This window comes from Leiobunum rupestre, chromosome 10 (assembly GCF_980474605.1).
Source record: "Leiobunum rupestre chromosome 10, qqLeiRupe1.1.hap1, whole genome shotgun sequence".
Classification (NCBI taxonomy): Eukaryota; Metazoa; Arthropoda; class Arachnida; order Opiliones; family Sclerosomatidae; genus Leiobunum; species Leiobunum rupestre.
This window is the reverse complement of record NC_143393.1, coordinates 18,528,317-18,544,220: the sequence shown is the minus strand read 5'-3', so window position 1 is coordinate 18,544,220 and position 15,904 is coordinate 18,528,317. Positions and strand designations below refer to the sequence as shown.

The following is a 15,904-nucleotide window of genomic DNA, read 5'->3' as shown; positions in this document are numbered from 1 at the left end:
ATAAATAATCGGACAATTTACAGATAATTTTCCGAATAAATCTCTCGCACGTTTCTCCGATGACATTTTAGTTCAAATAAATTTCATATTGTTTAGCTGATTAAGTTTTTATGTATATAAACATAACTGGTTTTTTAAACATAATAAGTTTATCATTGCCTATGTTTTCGAAAATATATTTTACCCGGAAAACCACGAAGAGCTTTAGCTATTTAATTTTGTAACTGTTAATTTATTTTTTAGAAATAACCAAATAGATTATAGGTTCGTAATAGAAAGAAATTGAACATATTTCCGAGAAAAGAAAACATCGTATTTTTGAACAAATTTTACCGTCATTAATTAATCAAAAATATTTTTCAAATCAAATAGAAAGAATGCTAATTTAAACGAACAACAAAACATATGTAATTATCCAAATTCTGTATTACTCAACTAAATTTATTTCAAATATATCGTTTAAGTCGGTTAATAATGCTAGATCTAAATTCAATATTCTTCGGCTCAAAGCAAATAACGTAGACTTAAATACGTCATAACTTAGATTTTGAATTCCCATTAGAAAGGCTAGACTTTGACATATACCCCTTAAATATTGGGTTACCAAATTAAAAAAGCAGGTGTCGCGCTAAAGTGGCTGAACTGGTCTTGAAGATCTGCAGACCAGAAAATTAGAGACCCTATCATAGCCTAGGGCCTGGAGTCAAAGATAAATGTCACGAGAGGGTGGGCATCCGTACTTGTACTGTTGAAGAAACCAGGTGGTACTTGTACCGTTTGAAGAAACCTGGTGGTACTTGTACCGGTTGAAGAAACCAGGTGGTACTTGTACCGGTTGAAGTAACCAGGTGGTACTTGTATCGGTTGAAGAAACCAGGTGGTACTTGTACCGTTTGAAGAAACCAGACCTTGTACCGTTTGAAGAAACACATTTGGTTGAAAAAGTAACTGTAAAAAAAGCTGACATAAATAACTTTAAATTACGAGTATAGAACTCCTTAGATAAACAAAAGTATTAAACGATAAATAAACGGTGATAAAATTAATCAAAATATGAAGTGGTTAATTTATTCGGATAAAATTAATCGAATAATACGAAGAACAGCTTTATTCAAATAATAATTTATCGGATAAACTGGAAAATTTTATTTATGGATAAAAGTTTACCAATCCCCGAGCCCTAGGCGTGTGAAGTACAGTTAGCTGGTCGGACTGGTCCACGATTGACTAATCAATTTCGAGGGATGTATTCAGGCAACGCCAACACCGGGAAGGGATAGGGACAAGACACCCGTGGCGGCATTTACCACAACCATCATTTCGGGGGGGGGGGAGTAGGTGGTCATCCTCACATACCCGCCAGAATCTCTGCTTCCCATGCGCATGGGACTTGAGGAGTTTGCCACCTAGGAGCAACAAACACAACACCACACCATGGACTAATTAACACAGGGACACGAATATTTGCTTCGGGTGATTGTTAAATGTGCGCTCTGGCGGTATAGTTAAGAACTATCGGAAAACTAGGGTCAAACGGGAAGGAGGAAAAAAAGGGGGGGGGAGTGAACAAGTCATAAACCTAGTCAATGTGACTACCATGTTGTGGCGCGTACCGTTTCGTTTTTCGGATTTAAATTAGCTTGAATTGCCCTTCTTAATTTGAACTAAATAGAAAATGAATTTTTCTTCATTAACTTATGAAACGATGTTCATTTATCCACCTAAAAAAAGGGACAAAAATAATTGGATGTCAATTTTATTTCTGGTTAGTGTTTACCAAGGCTTAATAAACAGCCTTTTTATCGCTATCAATTTCCGAATTTCTTTATTGTAATATTGGTTTTATTTTGTAGATGATGATGATTTAGGGTTTAGGGAATGTTATTAAACATACTCCACTCATATGCTGTATCTTGAACCACTTTTACACGATTTACACAGAGTTTTTCATTTTTCCCAATAAAATATAATCTTATGCTAAAAAACTATCATAAAACGTATTGTCGAGGCAAAAAAGACCGTTGTAAAAACAGAGATAGAACCGTCTGCTATTTTTTTCAAAATTCTTAGATGATATTTAAAACTATATACTAGATGGCGGTAGTCGTTTCCTTTTTGTGACGTTTTGACCCGAGTAAAATTCTGTCGGGGGGGATAAAAAGAGGAAGAGCATTTAACAAGGGTCTTTCGGAGCTCCCTATAGGAATAACATGGGAACGGGGTGTCCCTGTGTTCATTAGTCCATGACCACACACAAGGAGAACGCAACCGGTCAAAAGTCGTGGATTTTCTTGTGTAAGTTTTTCATTGGCTAGACGCTTTAGCGCCTGCTGCCGTCGGAAGGGGAAAATTCGGAAATTGTCTTCCCCCCCCGCCCGTAAAACGTTCATCGTAAAGGCTCGTGACGCTCGTCCAATGAAATTCGTACACAACCCTTCGTAAGCGTGTTTAAAGGCTAGCTGCGTTCTCCTTGTGTTTGTTGCTCCTAGTTGCCACACCCCGGCTTCTTATGCACTTCTGATAAATTTCATACTGAGATATCATAACCAGACATCACTGTCAGTCACTTTGTTAATCTGACACTTGAGTGTTTTTTAAAGTTTTGAAATAGTTTGATGAGTTGAGGGTAAACTATGTTAATTTTATGATAAAAAAATTATATAAAGACAATTGTGTGTTGCTTGCATTTGCAAAATATCAAATAGCCATCATCATAAGGTCTATGTAAGATTTCTACGGTTTCGTGAAACTCAACACATTTTATTTTTAGGTACCAGCTAAAATGTTAAGTTGAAAACATCGGATGTGATTTTAAAAGGGGTGACTAGATCAGTCTTATCTCTTTCCAAAAGCTGATTCTACGAAAAACAAATCCCTTTGGCACTCTAACTGATTGAGATACCATGGGAACAAATGAGAAAAGCATTTCCAATCTAATCTAGGGATGAACCTCGCAAAATATATAAAAGGAAAACACTATCGAATTTAAGTGTTCTTACATTTGAGGCTTTTGCGTTTAATCGCGAATTCAATGAAGATTTGACTTTCAAAGAACAAACTCATCCAAGAACAGATAGTGATGGGATTTTTTCAAGTGTTTTTTCATGTCGAAGAAGAATTACATAGTTCAAATTGAACGATTGATAAGTGGTATGTATTAAAACTACCGTAATAAATGCTTTTACTTAATTGGTGATTTAATGTCTCACTAAATGTACTCGTTAAACATTAATTTAACTGTGAAATGTCAACTAAAACAAAGAAAGGTATAAGATAGGTAATTTCGTTTTTTCACATCAAGTTATCTGAAGCAGACAACCATTTATCAGAGTTCATGAACTTTTAACTTTAGGGTACACGTAAAATTTGGCCCACAATTGTTGTCATGATTATAATATATATATATATATATATATATATATATATATATGCACAAGTATTTGACAATAGTCTTAATCGAGAGCTACGTCGCCAAAATATAATTTTTACTTATCTTTTTTAGCCGGCAAATAAACTTTTATCTGGCAACGCGGTTTTTTGATTCTGAAAATGTGCCGCCGAAATTAGTCGGCGGCATTTTCGACCGTTATTTGTAATTATCGATGAATACTGACATAATGATATGATTGACAAAAAACTCAGAGTTTACGCACGCTTAAACTCAACCATCACTTTTTAATCGTTTACACAATAAGGCTATGTTATGGAAGGCAAAATTAATTTTCATTCCAATATATTGACCACTTTAATAATAGATAATTATAAATAAACTAATTTACTTATCAAATTATCACTATAATCATACTCGAGAGACTTCAGAAAACATATCACAATTAAAAGCAAAAATTATTTCTAGGATATGTTCATAGATGGCGCGTCTCTCCTTTAATAATAAACCTATAGATGGGAGAATAGATTTTGGGTCTGAAAATGGTATGAGACGGTAACTTAAGAAGTCTAAACAATAAAATGAACCATTATTTAAATTTAAGGTGACGAAATTTACATTTTATTGCATCAAAACTTACACTAGTGGTCCACAATTTGGAAAATACTTCATTCTTCTGGCATTATTTTTTTTAATGGAAATAATATGCCCCGAGCAATAACTTCTATATAATTCTTTTACACATTTTGAACAATTTACCTTTACAAAAACTAATTAGGTTTTCCACGAGTGACAAAAATACGAATATAATTAGATCTAAAAAATAGTAGAGTAAAGTGTTGAAAAACTACACTTAAATAGAGTGTTTCTGGTAGTGTACATGTAACTGTCTGCACTCTTATTAACAGTTCATGATAAATAGCTTTGGTGTTCGACATGATTGTTGCGCTCTCACGCTTGATAATAAATATACATGCATTTTATGCATAAGTAAAAAACTACAAAGTTAAAAAAAGAAACTAGGCGTTCTTGGGTTAGTGAGTGGAGTTTTGGGATCTGTTCTTTTGACGGAACGGAAACACAAGTATTAACTTTTATTGGAGTTCTTTAGCAATTTTTCAAGATCCTAAAATAACATTAAAAACTCATTAGATTTATCCGTAATAACGTGATGAAAGGAAAATAACAAAGTCTTACTTTAAGAAGATAATTCCTAAGATTCTTATACGTCTCCTTCACGTCATCGTTGACTAGAACAATGTGAAAGTTTCCCTCTTTTTCACCTAGAAAAATAAAGTTCAAAACGTTAAAACAATAGAAATAGAAAAATTTGCCTGAGAATTGTATCATAGGAGCCTCTGAGAATAAATTGAAGAGTAATAGCATGTTTAACAAGCCTTTTTGTACATAAATACAAAGGCTTAAGGTGTTGTACTTCAGTTTAAAGCGCGGCAATGATAAGTAGAAGATAAAAAACGGACTTCTTTAAATTTATGCTTTTAATAAAATAATAAATATTTACATTATGGTCCGACCAGTTTCGCTAGGTTTGGCCTAGCATTATCAGAGACGATGCCAAAGCCTAGTGAAACCATCAGACCATTATGTAAATAATCATTATTTTATTAAAAGCGCAAAATTTAACGAAGTCTGTGTTTTTAACCTTTTATTTATAATATATACCAGAATCTTCTAATATAAATCAACAAAATGGGTTACAATAATAACAAAAATTAAGTACTGAATTAGCATAAGAACATTAGATAATTTTGATTTTGTTTCAAAAGGGGTTTTTCACTATCAGATAAAAATTATCATATTCTTGTGTTTAGTAGACACAGATAGATGGCGCACTAGGCTCGGCGTTTAAATTTCTTACTGATATAATTCTGAAACAGGCTCGGAAATAAGGTCTCCTGAAATCTCAAATTAATAAACCAAACGCTTTTTGGTCAGTGAATTCATATTGAAATTTTTTAAATAAACTTGTCCTAAGGACCAATGAACCACAGTTTTTGAATAAATAGAATTGGTCCCAGCAATTACTAAATAGATAGTCAAATAAAGGCAAAAGTGCCATAATTGCCAAAAACGTGTCAATTCCTTTACTTTAGGTAACTTTTCAGAAAATTTAATTTCAGAGTCTGATTCGAAATCGTAAATAAAAAAATGACCCATACCAAACTGTATTTCAGTCTCGGCTTTGGATAATCTTTTTTGAATACTGTCTTCAGAATCGGTGGCGCGTCCTCTAAGTCTTTGTTCCAAAATATTCATATTGGGTGGTTTAATAAACACAAAGTACGGATTTAGATTAGTCTTTTTGATCTTCTTTACTCCCTCCATCTCAATATCGAGAATGCAGATTCGCCCCTGTTCTTGAATGTTGCGAATGGCTTTTCTACTCGTACCGTAGAGATTTCCAGAGAATTCAGCGTACTCTATGAAGTCACCTCGTTGAATTCCTTGCTCCATCTCTTTGCGGTCAACAAAATAATAATCTGCAAAACAAGACAAAAGAAAGAAAAGGATAATTTAGTATACTACATCAAGAACTAAATTAAATAAGGACAAACAAATTAAATAAATTATAGTTACAATTAACCTTAAAAAAAAGAATATTTAAAATTATTTAAATATCCCCAAATGTAACTAACTTACAGGAATAAAATTCTGCAATACTAAATAATGGTACCTTTTCCATTAACTTCTCCTGATCTCGGCTTTCTCGTTGTATCTATGAAAATAAAATAAAGAAAATTAAATTCTGAATGCAAACTATTTAATAGTATTGATTCTACCTAATATGATAAATTAAAATTGTTCATATATTTTTACTAACGGGAAACACTGAAGCCAAAAGCTTCTGGGAACTCCTCCAAAAGATGCTTTAGAAGAGTGCTTTTTCCACTCCCTGATGGTCCACATATGACCAAGGGTCTCACCCCAGAGGAAGACATGGTGCTTAGCGACTGGGTGGTTATGCTGTTTATGTTGTTGTTGGTAGTATTACCCAGCCAATACGGCCCTTGTCCCTTATTGCCTGTAAGAAGCAAGGGATGCCCGGGAGGGGAGTTACTAAGTCCATTATCCTCGGATGCGAGCAGACAGGAAGTCATTCTTTCGTGTAAAGTTAAATGATCATCCATAATATCACTGCCTGAAAAACAAAATGAACTATGAGCAGAACTGTTACGCTTAAAATAATATGATTATACGCTCATACGATACCTTTACGTTATATTAGCACTCAAGCAAGCAGTGTTAAAACAAGAAAATATTTACAGTATACACAAGCAAAGAGTTAAGTTAATAAATAGTAAAATATTTCTCTAAAACACACCTTTGAAGAGCAGTAGTTTCTGCCTGACACATTTACTCATAGCCTTGAGTGAGTTAAATGATGACCCCATTACTCTAGTAATTTTATTACAAAACCCGGAGTTCATCATTACTGGTGGAAGTCAAACGTGTTAGGTTTACAATTCGCGCCTACACCGTTGATTTTTCCCCTAGGCCTTTGGAAATAATACACGTTTGCAAAATTAAATAGTCAACAACCGTACTTTGACGTTTCAACCAATTTGGCGAGGTTATAAATTAGGCCAACGCCAAAAACGCAGTGTTTAAAAGACTCATTTGTGCCAAATCTGGCAGGGTGGGGGATTAAAAATAGGGGCCCCTCTTTGTTCAAACTATAAGATCAAAAACCGGTGCCTAAGACGTACAAAAAACAAAGCGACCTTGAAAAAAGAAATCAGTAGCCAAGTCCCACGTGGACTTACAAACTGATTTTAAGCCCTTTAACTAGGTGTGTCTAATTACGTTATTCGTCATTCATTTGACTACAAGAAAAAAGATTAAGGGGGAGGAAGACAAAAAGAAGCCATTCAGTTCAATAGCCAATTTTGTCAAAATTGGTCTATTGAAAAATAGCGCGCTTAGATGTGGCGAGCGCTAGTAAAAAGAGATACGCCTCAAGATCGACCACACATCTGCCAGAATTTTTATCTTATTCTTATCATATCATTAGACAAACCTTAAATTTAGTGGCGAAGAGAAAAAGAAGCCGCGTGTGCAGTCCCACGGTATCCACGTCAAAAACCTTTTAACTAAGTTTCGCTAGAATATCGAGGGACGAAACGCGCTCTAATAAAGTAAAGGATTTTTTCTTTCGCGAGCTCAGCTGCACTCGTCTTTTATTAACGGCGGAAGCCTACATTTCGCGCGGACTCAGAACCACGGTAGCTTCACATTGGTCAGCTATGGGTGACGTAGCTGACGGGCCTTTCAAGCATCCTTTTGGACGTATGACCCCTCCCACATACGAGGGAAGGGAGACGTAATAATTTTCATTGTATTATTATCATTATAGCGCTACAATATAATCGTTAGGGGGGGGGCTTCAATTTTATATTAAATCTAAAGCATTTCCAGGATTTCCTGCTAATTAAAAGGTGTTAAAAGCACCTGCGATCAACTAGAAAAACGGTACTCGAAGCTCCGCCCTTGTCAATCAGGGTCGACGGTGCCTTTATCTTTTCATTCTTGGCGAAAAAACCTTGGAATAAAAATAATAAAAACTAGTAAGATCTGGTAATAGGGCCTTAGGGCCCAGCCGAATCTCTAACAGAGATGTACTGAATATGGCCCCATTAATTTATAACAAATCTCGGTGATTTATTTCATGGTAGAGGAGAATTTGGGGGGGGGGCGATACCGATCACCGAGTTAGCCAATCCTAAAGGTAACACGTGCACTTCTCGTGCTATGCTACAGACAGGGTAACAGGTAAAAAACGGCCTTTATCTGCTTATTTCAATGGATAACTTCGCGGGGAGGGAAGAAACAGGAGGGGGTTCCTTTTTCAATTGTGCGAATCGTAACGTAGGTGCGTTGAACCACTCCTCACTGTCGGAAGACTTACAGAACGAACTCTAGGAATAGATCTTTTTTCTACGCTATAACGGATCCACAAAAGGAAAAACTCAATTTGTCTGTCGATATGATGACAATGGATAGAAGAAAAATAGCCAATGGGCGTGTAAAACCTTCTACGATCTTCCAATTATTTTCAGATTAAGCTAATTATTAAAACCTTGCCGTTAAAATAGGGGTTTAGTTCCCGTAATTTCCTATCAAAGTTCCAAAATGAAAATTAGGTCCGTGGCCTCAAACACAACTATCTGGGTCGTTTATCTTAGTTAAATCTGCAGGTTCTATAAAAAAAAACTCGGTCTAAATATGGAATAGGTTCCTTTCGTCTCGGTGCTCATTTTAGAGCGATTTGAAAATAGCGTCCGAAAAATTAATTCCCGCGTTGGCTTCTGATTGGTTGATAACGACGTCACCCGTGTTATCATTGGCCGATTTTGGGATACTACCAATGAAAGTGAACCGAGGTGGCTTAGAATCTGCTTTTTGGCGTTTGCCTATTGAAATAACAGATTCCATTCGACGAAACGAAAAAAGCGATTAAGTGTTAATTTATGCAGCTATTAATTTCGCCCAAGGTTCTCGTAACAATGAAATTATTTTAAAAATCGTATACATAAACATTAAACAACTAGTTAAGAGATATTCCCAAAAAGGGAGTGTAAGAATTGTAATATTATGAGGGACATCACTAGCTTTATCTAATCTAATAAGTGCCGAATACACTGACTAAATGCGGGGGTGGATTTCGAAATTACGATAAACTTTAAATAGTAAATTTGTTTTGCAATTTTACAAATCACGACGTCTGCACGTGATATAAATTTTGAAGGTTTTTTTGACGCGATCAAGTTGGTTGTTCAAAGTTTGTTTAGGATTCTTATTTTCCTTCCGCCCCAGATCGACAATTTTCCGGCAATAGTAGGAAGGAACTGAAATAGCCAATATAATTTTCTTTATCTTACAAAAAATAATGTCAAGTAGTTCTATTTTCAGTTAGTATTATCTTAAGCCAAGGCTTAGGAAAATAAAATTATATTGTTTCATCTATTCCAAGTGATAATCTATAACTTTATTGTAAACATAGATAAATAAATAATATTTATTTATCGATGTTGTAAATAAACATTTTATTGCAATTGTTTTGAGGAAAATATTGAGATTTTCCCGAAATTAAGCTTTTCATAACCGAATACAAATACCATAGCAACAGACGCGGTGATTCGAAGATAACATTCAATAACCTCAGAATAAGAGTTTTGGCATCACTGTTACGTGGAAGAAGCGAGGGGCGGGGTTTTATGCGCGTTTTAAACAAATCAGGAAGCCGTTTTTAAAACGCAGCGTGCTTCTCACGTGTAACTAGAGCCTCGTTTTTTAATTGGCGCGCTTTTGCGTCCATCCTGGAAAAAGAGGGGGGGGGGATGGCAACTCTGGCAACAGTACTGCTGTATCGAAGTGTATACCATAAAGCGGAAGTTTATACCTTCTTCTGGCGTCGATCGCGTATCCTACCCAACTTTCACCAAGGGGGTCTGCATTATATCGTTTTAAAAATAGCCGTTCTCTCTTTCGTAAATAAGGGAAGTTTCACAAGGATTGGGGATATTTGGTTTTTGGAAAGAGCCCAAGTGGGGTTTTGAAAAGTTAAAGACCTTTCTCGCGAGGAACGCCTACGAAATGTTACACTGCCGTGCAAAGCACAAAAGCATTAACGACCAAATTTTCGATTTACAGATTTTGGTTTTATTTCTCCTTATTTTATACGTTAAATTCAATTTTGAACTAATTTTCGAATTTAAAATTTTTGTTCTTAGAGAAATGACTTGTTGCAAAACGCATTATTTTAGGTTTTTGCATTATTTTCAAACCAAAAACGCATTAATGTGTTTATTTTCTTTAAAAGCCAAATCAAAACGCATTTTTTTCGCCTTTTATAGACATATTATATATATTTTTGAAATATCATTTGGCCTGTAAATTGTTTAGTACCCGAATATAATTTGAGTTGAAAAATCCAAGTCTACTATATAAACTTGAAAGAAGTAAGTTGCGGTATCTTAAGGTAAAGAAAGTTTGAATTTCGCGGGTTTTCTCCATATTTTGGTTTTGGTCGTTAATGCTTTTGTGCTTTGCACGGCAGTGTAGCGGTACTTGGATTTTAGCTACGCTATTCTTTGATTTCTTTATAATGGATATTTTAAAAATTTCCATAGTTTTAAATTTAATTTACATTCCAATTAAAACGTTACCCCACCACTGTAAATAAATTTAATTACAAACCAAATTTGATGGAAAAAAACCCAAGCGCTAATCAATAGGATTTCCACGAAATTGTTCGAAAGTAATGACTCAAAAACGAACAAAAATGTTTTTCTTTTCTAAGTTAGATTCCAAGAAAGTAATTAGAGAAAAATGTCTCGCCCCTTCGGATAATTTATCCTGTACGAACAGAGCTGCCAGCACTGCGATATTTTATTTTAATTGTTCAGCAGAGTATTTTTTTACATTTTCGAAATTTATAACAGTTTTATATAAATAACGGAGACTGTAACAGTAGACTTCCTAACTATCAAGTAAAAATATTGTTTATGTAAAATGACGCCGGATTTTCAACTTTTGTCCGTGGAAAACGGTTTCCGCATGTTGGCAACCCTGCAGATAAACGTTTTCGGAAGAAAAAAAAGTCCCTAACAAACTTTGCAATGCTAAGCGAAAAATCGCTTCGATTTTTAACAAACGCGTGTCTTTATCTTTGGTTTCTAAATTTATCGATAACTTAATGGACTTCGAGTTTTAGATTTAATATGAAAAGGGAGGTGGGGTATAAAGTACATTTATCGAGAGTCCTTGGGGGGTGGACAGCGTTCTTTGATAGGCCGAAAAGTGGGATTGCGAGAAAAGGTGCCCACTTAAAACCGAGCCATTGCAATCTCGACTTTTCTTCTTGAGCCACATCTTGTGACGTCACCGCTTTGAACTCTAGCATTGAATTAATTGCATAGAACCTTAAAATAGATAGATTATCTTTCGAAATGATGAGTAACGCTTTATCCTGTTTGCCTTAAAATACGCTCGTATATTTCATATTCGGACAAGAGTTGCAAATTCATATAAAATATGTTAATCCGTGAAGTAATAAATTTATTGAAGAATATGAACAAAAATGAAATGAGACAATTTCCGGTGAAAACCTTGTATCGTCTGCTATTATTTCGGTTGTGTAATGTAAAACTATCCATTTCCCATATGTTTTATCAATATGTTTTACAGATAAAAAGTAGGAAATGGAAATTTACTAGTGTTTGGCCCTTAAACAAAGGTTATTTCAAAATAGAAATAATCTTAAAAGTACTTTCAAAAATAATAACCTTTCTATCAACTCTGTATCTCCCTCTTAAAAATACCAATTTATAAATAAATTGTAGAGATTGGTTTCCAATAACCTTTGAAACACTTCAAATACTAAATAATTAGCTTTTTGAATCTACATGTAGTGAGTCTAGTGACGTAGCTCATAAACTGCAATATTTTCTTCAACTAAGCAGACGAAAATTTAGCAGTTTTTGAACTTCTCGCGTTGGTTGCTACGAGGCTCTACGTGAACCTGAAAAGGGCAACTTATAATTTAAAACGATTTTTATCACTTTGAATTTATTTCGCAAAGGATTTTATTTTAAGGTGCCTTTGATAAGATAGCGAATATAATTTCGGAAACACGTGTTCATAGTGAAGGAATAGCTAGACAAAATGTTGAACGCACCCCGTGAAAATCATTCCCAATAAAGAAAAACCAAGATACAAAGTAAATTTCCTATTGGTTGGATAACTATAAGCCTTCTTAGGCTCGCTCAATCTCAATGTCAGCATGATGATGTCAGTTAATTTTTAGAGATATGATTCAAAGGTTTTTCGGAAGATTTTATGGTAAATCTTAATCCCCTTGAAGAGATAAGAATAACTGAAATTTAGCTATTTTTGAATGCTATCTTGACGGTTAGTTATATCTTGGTTATTGTCTCGGCGTTAATTAACCACAGATACGGAAATAGAAATCCTAAAATATGCTCTCATCACTAAGACGCCCAATAAAAACCTATTTTTATGAGTGCAAATTAATTTTTTGGGTTCAAAAGATAAAGCAAATCTCTACAGGTTCTGAGAGTAAAAGTCAAGTAAGTCGAAGTACGTGACTTTTGAAAGAAATGCGAAGTTTTTAGTAATACGTTAACCTTATTTTCAGTTTATTTAAATTATTAGAATATTATTGAAATTATTGTAAATATTAAACTTATTAAGTTAATTTTTCGGAAATTTGAGTCTTTTGACATGCTTGACTTTGTCCTCAGGTAGCGAAATGGCGGTACTATCGCCACCTACCAGACAAAGTTGGAACTAAACGAAGGGGCGTGGTAACGTTACCAGAGGTTTATAACCTATACCGCCTGCGTATGCACTCAGAAAACGGAAAAATAATATTTCTCACCAACTTATGAGTTTAATATCGGTTTATCCTAAAAATTCATTTTGCGCGTGAAAATATGCCGCCATTGGAGGTATATAAGGAAGTAAATTAGCCTGCTATACATCAAAATGTAGAGGTATTGTCGAGCGAGAACCAAACTAAGTTTTTACACACATGATAATACACTTTGGTTTACTTAACCAGATTTTATGTCTCCTCTGTAAAGAGAAAAAATAAATATTTTCTATTCAGTTGCATCAGAAGTTAATAATATATATTTTGTGGGACAAGTATCCACCTCCCTTTACTGCTAATGTTATTTGCTCGAAACATACCGGAAGAAAATATAGTGCGTGGGTAAATTACGTCATATACTAATTTCTAAATTTATTACAGATTAAAATAATAAAAAATCCCTAAGCAGAAAAATTTTAGATTTTTCATCCTTTGGCGTTAAATTTCAAATTTTTAGATTGTACATCCTTAGACGTTAAATTTCAAATTTTTAGATTGTACATCCTTAGACGTTAAATTTCAAATTTTTAGATTTTACATCCTTAGATGTTAAATTTAAAATTTTTAGATTTTACATCCTTAGACGTTAAATTTAAATTTTTTAAATTTTACATCCTTAGACGTTAAATTTCAATTTTTTAAATTTTACATCCTTAGACGTTAAATTTAAAATTTTTAAATTTTACATATAGGCGTTAAATTTTAAACTTTTAGATTTTAAATCCTTAGACGTTAAATTTAAAAAATAAATTTTACATATAGGCGTTAAATTTTGAACTTTTAGATTTTACATCCTTTGGCGTTACATTTAAAATTTTTAGATTTTACATCCTTTGGCGTTACATTTAAATTTTCAGATTTTAAATCCTTAGGCGTTAAATTCAAAATTTTTAGATTTTACATCTTTGGGCGTTAAATTTCAAAATTTTAGATTTTACATCTTATACGAAACTATTACAGACTGCAATATGGCTAAAAAATAAGTTAATATACCTACGTAGTGTAATTTTAATATTGCGGTGAATGCTTCCAGGGTTTGTTGGGAAATTAGTGTACATTTAAACGTGTGGACTAAAAAGATACTTCTTTCGTTAGCGATATATTATTTACTACTGTTGGTTAAACAATTGCCCTATAGATTCCAGAAATATTTATATATCCCATGATCAGAATGGGCCCCCAAAACACATTCCCAACTCCAAGGGTTAACACTCTACATGTGGTTCGAACGCGTTCGAATGTAACCTTTTTTTTAATACTTTTAACTTAAAACATAAAAGAATTAATAGTAGGGTTAAATTTTTTTTTAAACCGGAACGGGTCTTTAGAATGACTAAAAACGCGGAAAAGACTGATAAAGTAAAAGAGAAGAGCAAAATTTGGCAAGGAAACCAGACAGAATTGATTCCAAGAATATCTTGCAGAATTAACGGCAACTTTCTCAGGGCCATTACCCAATCTCAACCCTTTTTTTTTAATTCTAAGCAATGTTTTAAAAGAAATAGTTTTGAAGGGTAATGACGTCGCCACCCACCGTCCTTCGACTATAATGCTACCACTTAAAATTAAAGTTGCCTTTACCGCCATCTATTTCTAAAAAGTATAACTACGCCCTGTTTATTAATTCTCAAATTAATCCCAGAGCGAATATCATTTTTTTTTATATATTAAACCTTATTCCGAGAACGAATATCAAAATTTTTAAATATTAAACCTTATTCCGAGAACGAATATCAAAATTTTTAAATATTAAACCTTATTCCCAGAACAAATATTTTTTTTTTAATATTGAGCCTTATTCCCAGAACGAATATCAAAATGTGTAAATATTAAGCCTTTGCAAATCATTTCCATCACAGATAAAGCTAAATTTTACAGATCAAACATATTAAATTTTCTTAGCCTCCAGGTAAGTGTTTCTGACGACGAGTCTATTATAGACTGGTCTATTACAAAGAACACATTTCATCCCATATTACTTATAATGGCTCTTTTATGGATCCCAAAAGTACCCATTTTATGGCAACGTTAAATATGTATTAACTAAAAACCTTGCGAAATATTTACCCCATCATTTTTGCCGATATCGGAAAAATAAAAAAATGAGCTAATATTTAATGCAGCGATACGATACCGTCGATCATTGCTACTCCATAACGAGAGCGTTTTACGATATGAAGCTGTGGGAAGCGAGTGGCAAACCTTTTACGTCACGAAGAGACGAATGATACACGCCAAATGTGATAGAAAGTTAAAAATACTTTTGGCACGGGTTCTCAACCAGGTAACCCCCTTTAATTCAAAGGAATATTCGAATAATTCAGATTAAATTATTTCCGTTATTTATCTTTTGTTTATGTTACTTTACGTATCGAAAAAACAAAAACATTTGGCCGATAATATTCGATAATATTTTCGAGTCGAGAGGAAACAGAACAAGAACATAAGCTTTTTCCCGGCCACAATGAATGCGTTACTGATTGACTTTACAAACGATTAAACGATGGCTCACAAGTTCAACTTACCGGGATAATTCCCGAAGAATCCACTAATAGAAAACATTTTAAATTCGAAACTGATAATTATTAGCAAAATGAACGGTGATTTTAGCCCTTTTGCAAAGTTAGCGCCTTGACGCAACTAGCGAACGAGTGAGCCTTCTAGCGTTGATTTCGGGGCTTCATATACTCGAAAAATATCACTCATCCAGCGCCTCCCTCGGAGCATCCGGGAACTTTTTTGACATCACTATTTCTCATTAATGCGCCCAGCGCGTGTACCTTCTGCCTGCCAATGAATGCATCATCTCAACGCGGGTTTTCCTTATCGCATTTCAGCCATGAGGGCTAACATTTTTCGCGATAATTTTCCGATTACGTTCATTTGATATTTTATTTAAGGTACAGGTATTGTCTATATCATTAGTATGAATAATTTAAAATATATCTGCTATCAAAGGTCGTTGAAGAGCAGACGAATTTCTTGAAATAATCAAGGATTGCGTTTGACCTCGAACTTGTCAAAACTTTTTCTTCGCGTAAATTACGTGAAGAGAAAGTTTTGACAAGTTTTATTAAAGTCCAAGTAATCATAATAGGACA

At 34.0% G+C, this 15,904-nt stretch overlaps 1 protein-coding gene across 5 annotated transcripts; it reads right to left on the bottom strand.

Annotated features, from left to right (window-relative positions):
• Nucleotides 1-3,985: 3,985 nt before the first annotated feature.
• On the bottom strand, nt 3,986-15,472 carry LOC149924943 (guanylate kinase-like). 5 transcript variants are annotated; one of them, XM_090160000.1, is made up of 6 exons: nt 15,329-15,472; nt 6,231-6,548; nt 6,084-6,125; nt 5,569-5,889; nt 4,586-4,671; nt 3,986-4,514 (listed from the first exon to the last, which is right to left on the bottom strand). In XM_090160000.1, the coding sequence occupies exons 1-6, from the start codon at nt 15,363-15,365 to the stop codon at nt 4,476-4,478; spliced, it is 843 nt and encodes a 280-aa protein (XP_090016126.1). In that variant the 5' UTR covers nt 15,366-15,472; the 3' UTR covers nt 3,986-4,475. The 5 variants fall into 5 exon arrangements, with proteins under 5 accessions (XP_090016126.1, XP_090016128.1, XP_090016127.1 ...); XM_090160002.1 differs by lacking the exon at nt 15,329-15,472 and adding an exon at nt 7,428-7,745; XM_090160001.1 differs by lacking the exon at nt 15,329-15,472 and adding an exon at nt 6,732-7,356 and having other exon boundaries at nt 6,231-6,431.
• Between the last annotated feature and the right edge of the window lie 432 nt (nt 15,473-15,904).

Excerpts from the sequence above, each read along its gene's own strand:
- LOC149924943 (XM_090159999.1), bottom strand. The coding sequence starts at position 6,840 with ATGATGAACTCCGGGTTTTGTAATAAAATTACTAGAGTAATGGGGTCA. Across the intron at positions 6,549-6,731 it reads GAAACTACTGCTCTTCAAAG|GCAGTGATATTATGGATGAT; the intron begins GTGTGTTTTAGA and ends TTTGTTTTTCAG. Across the intron at positions 5,890-6,083 it reads AGGAGAAGTTAATGGAAAAG|ATTATTATTTTGTTGACCGC; the intron begins GTACCATTATTT and ends CTTGTTTTGCAG.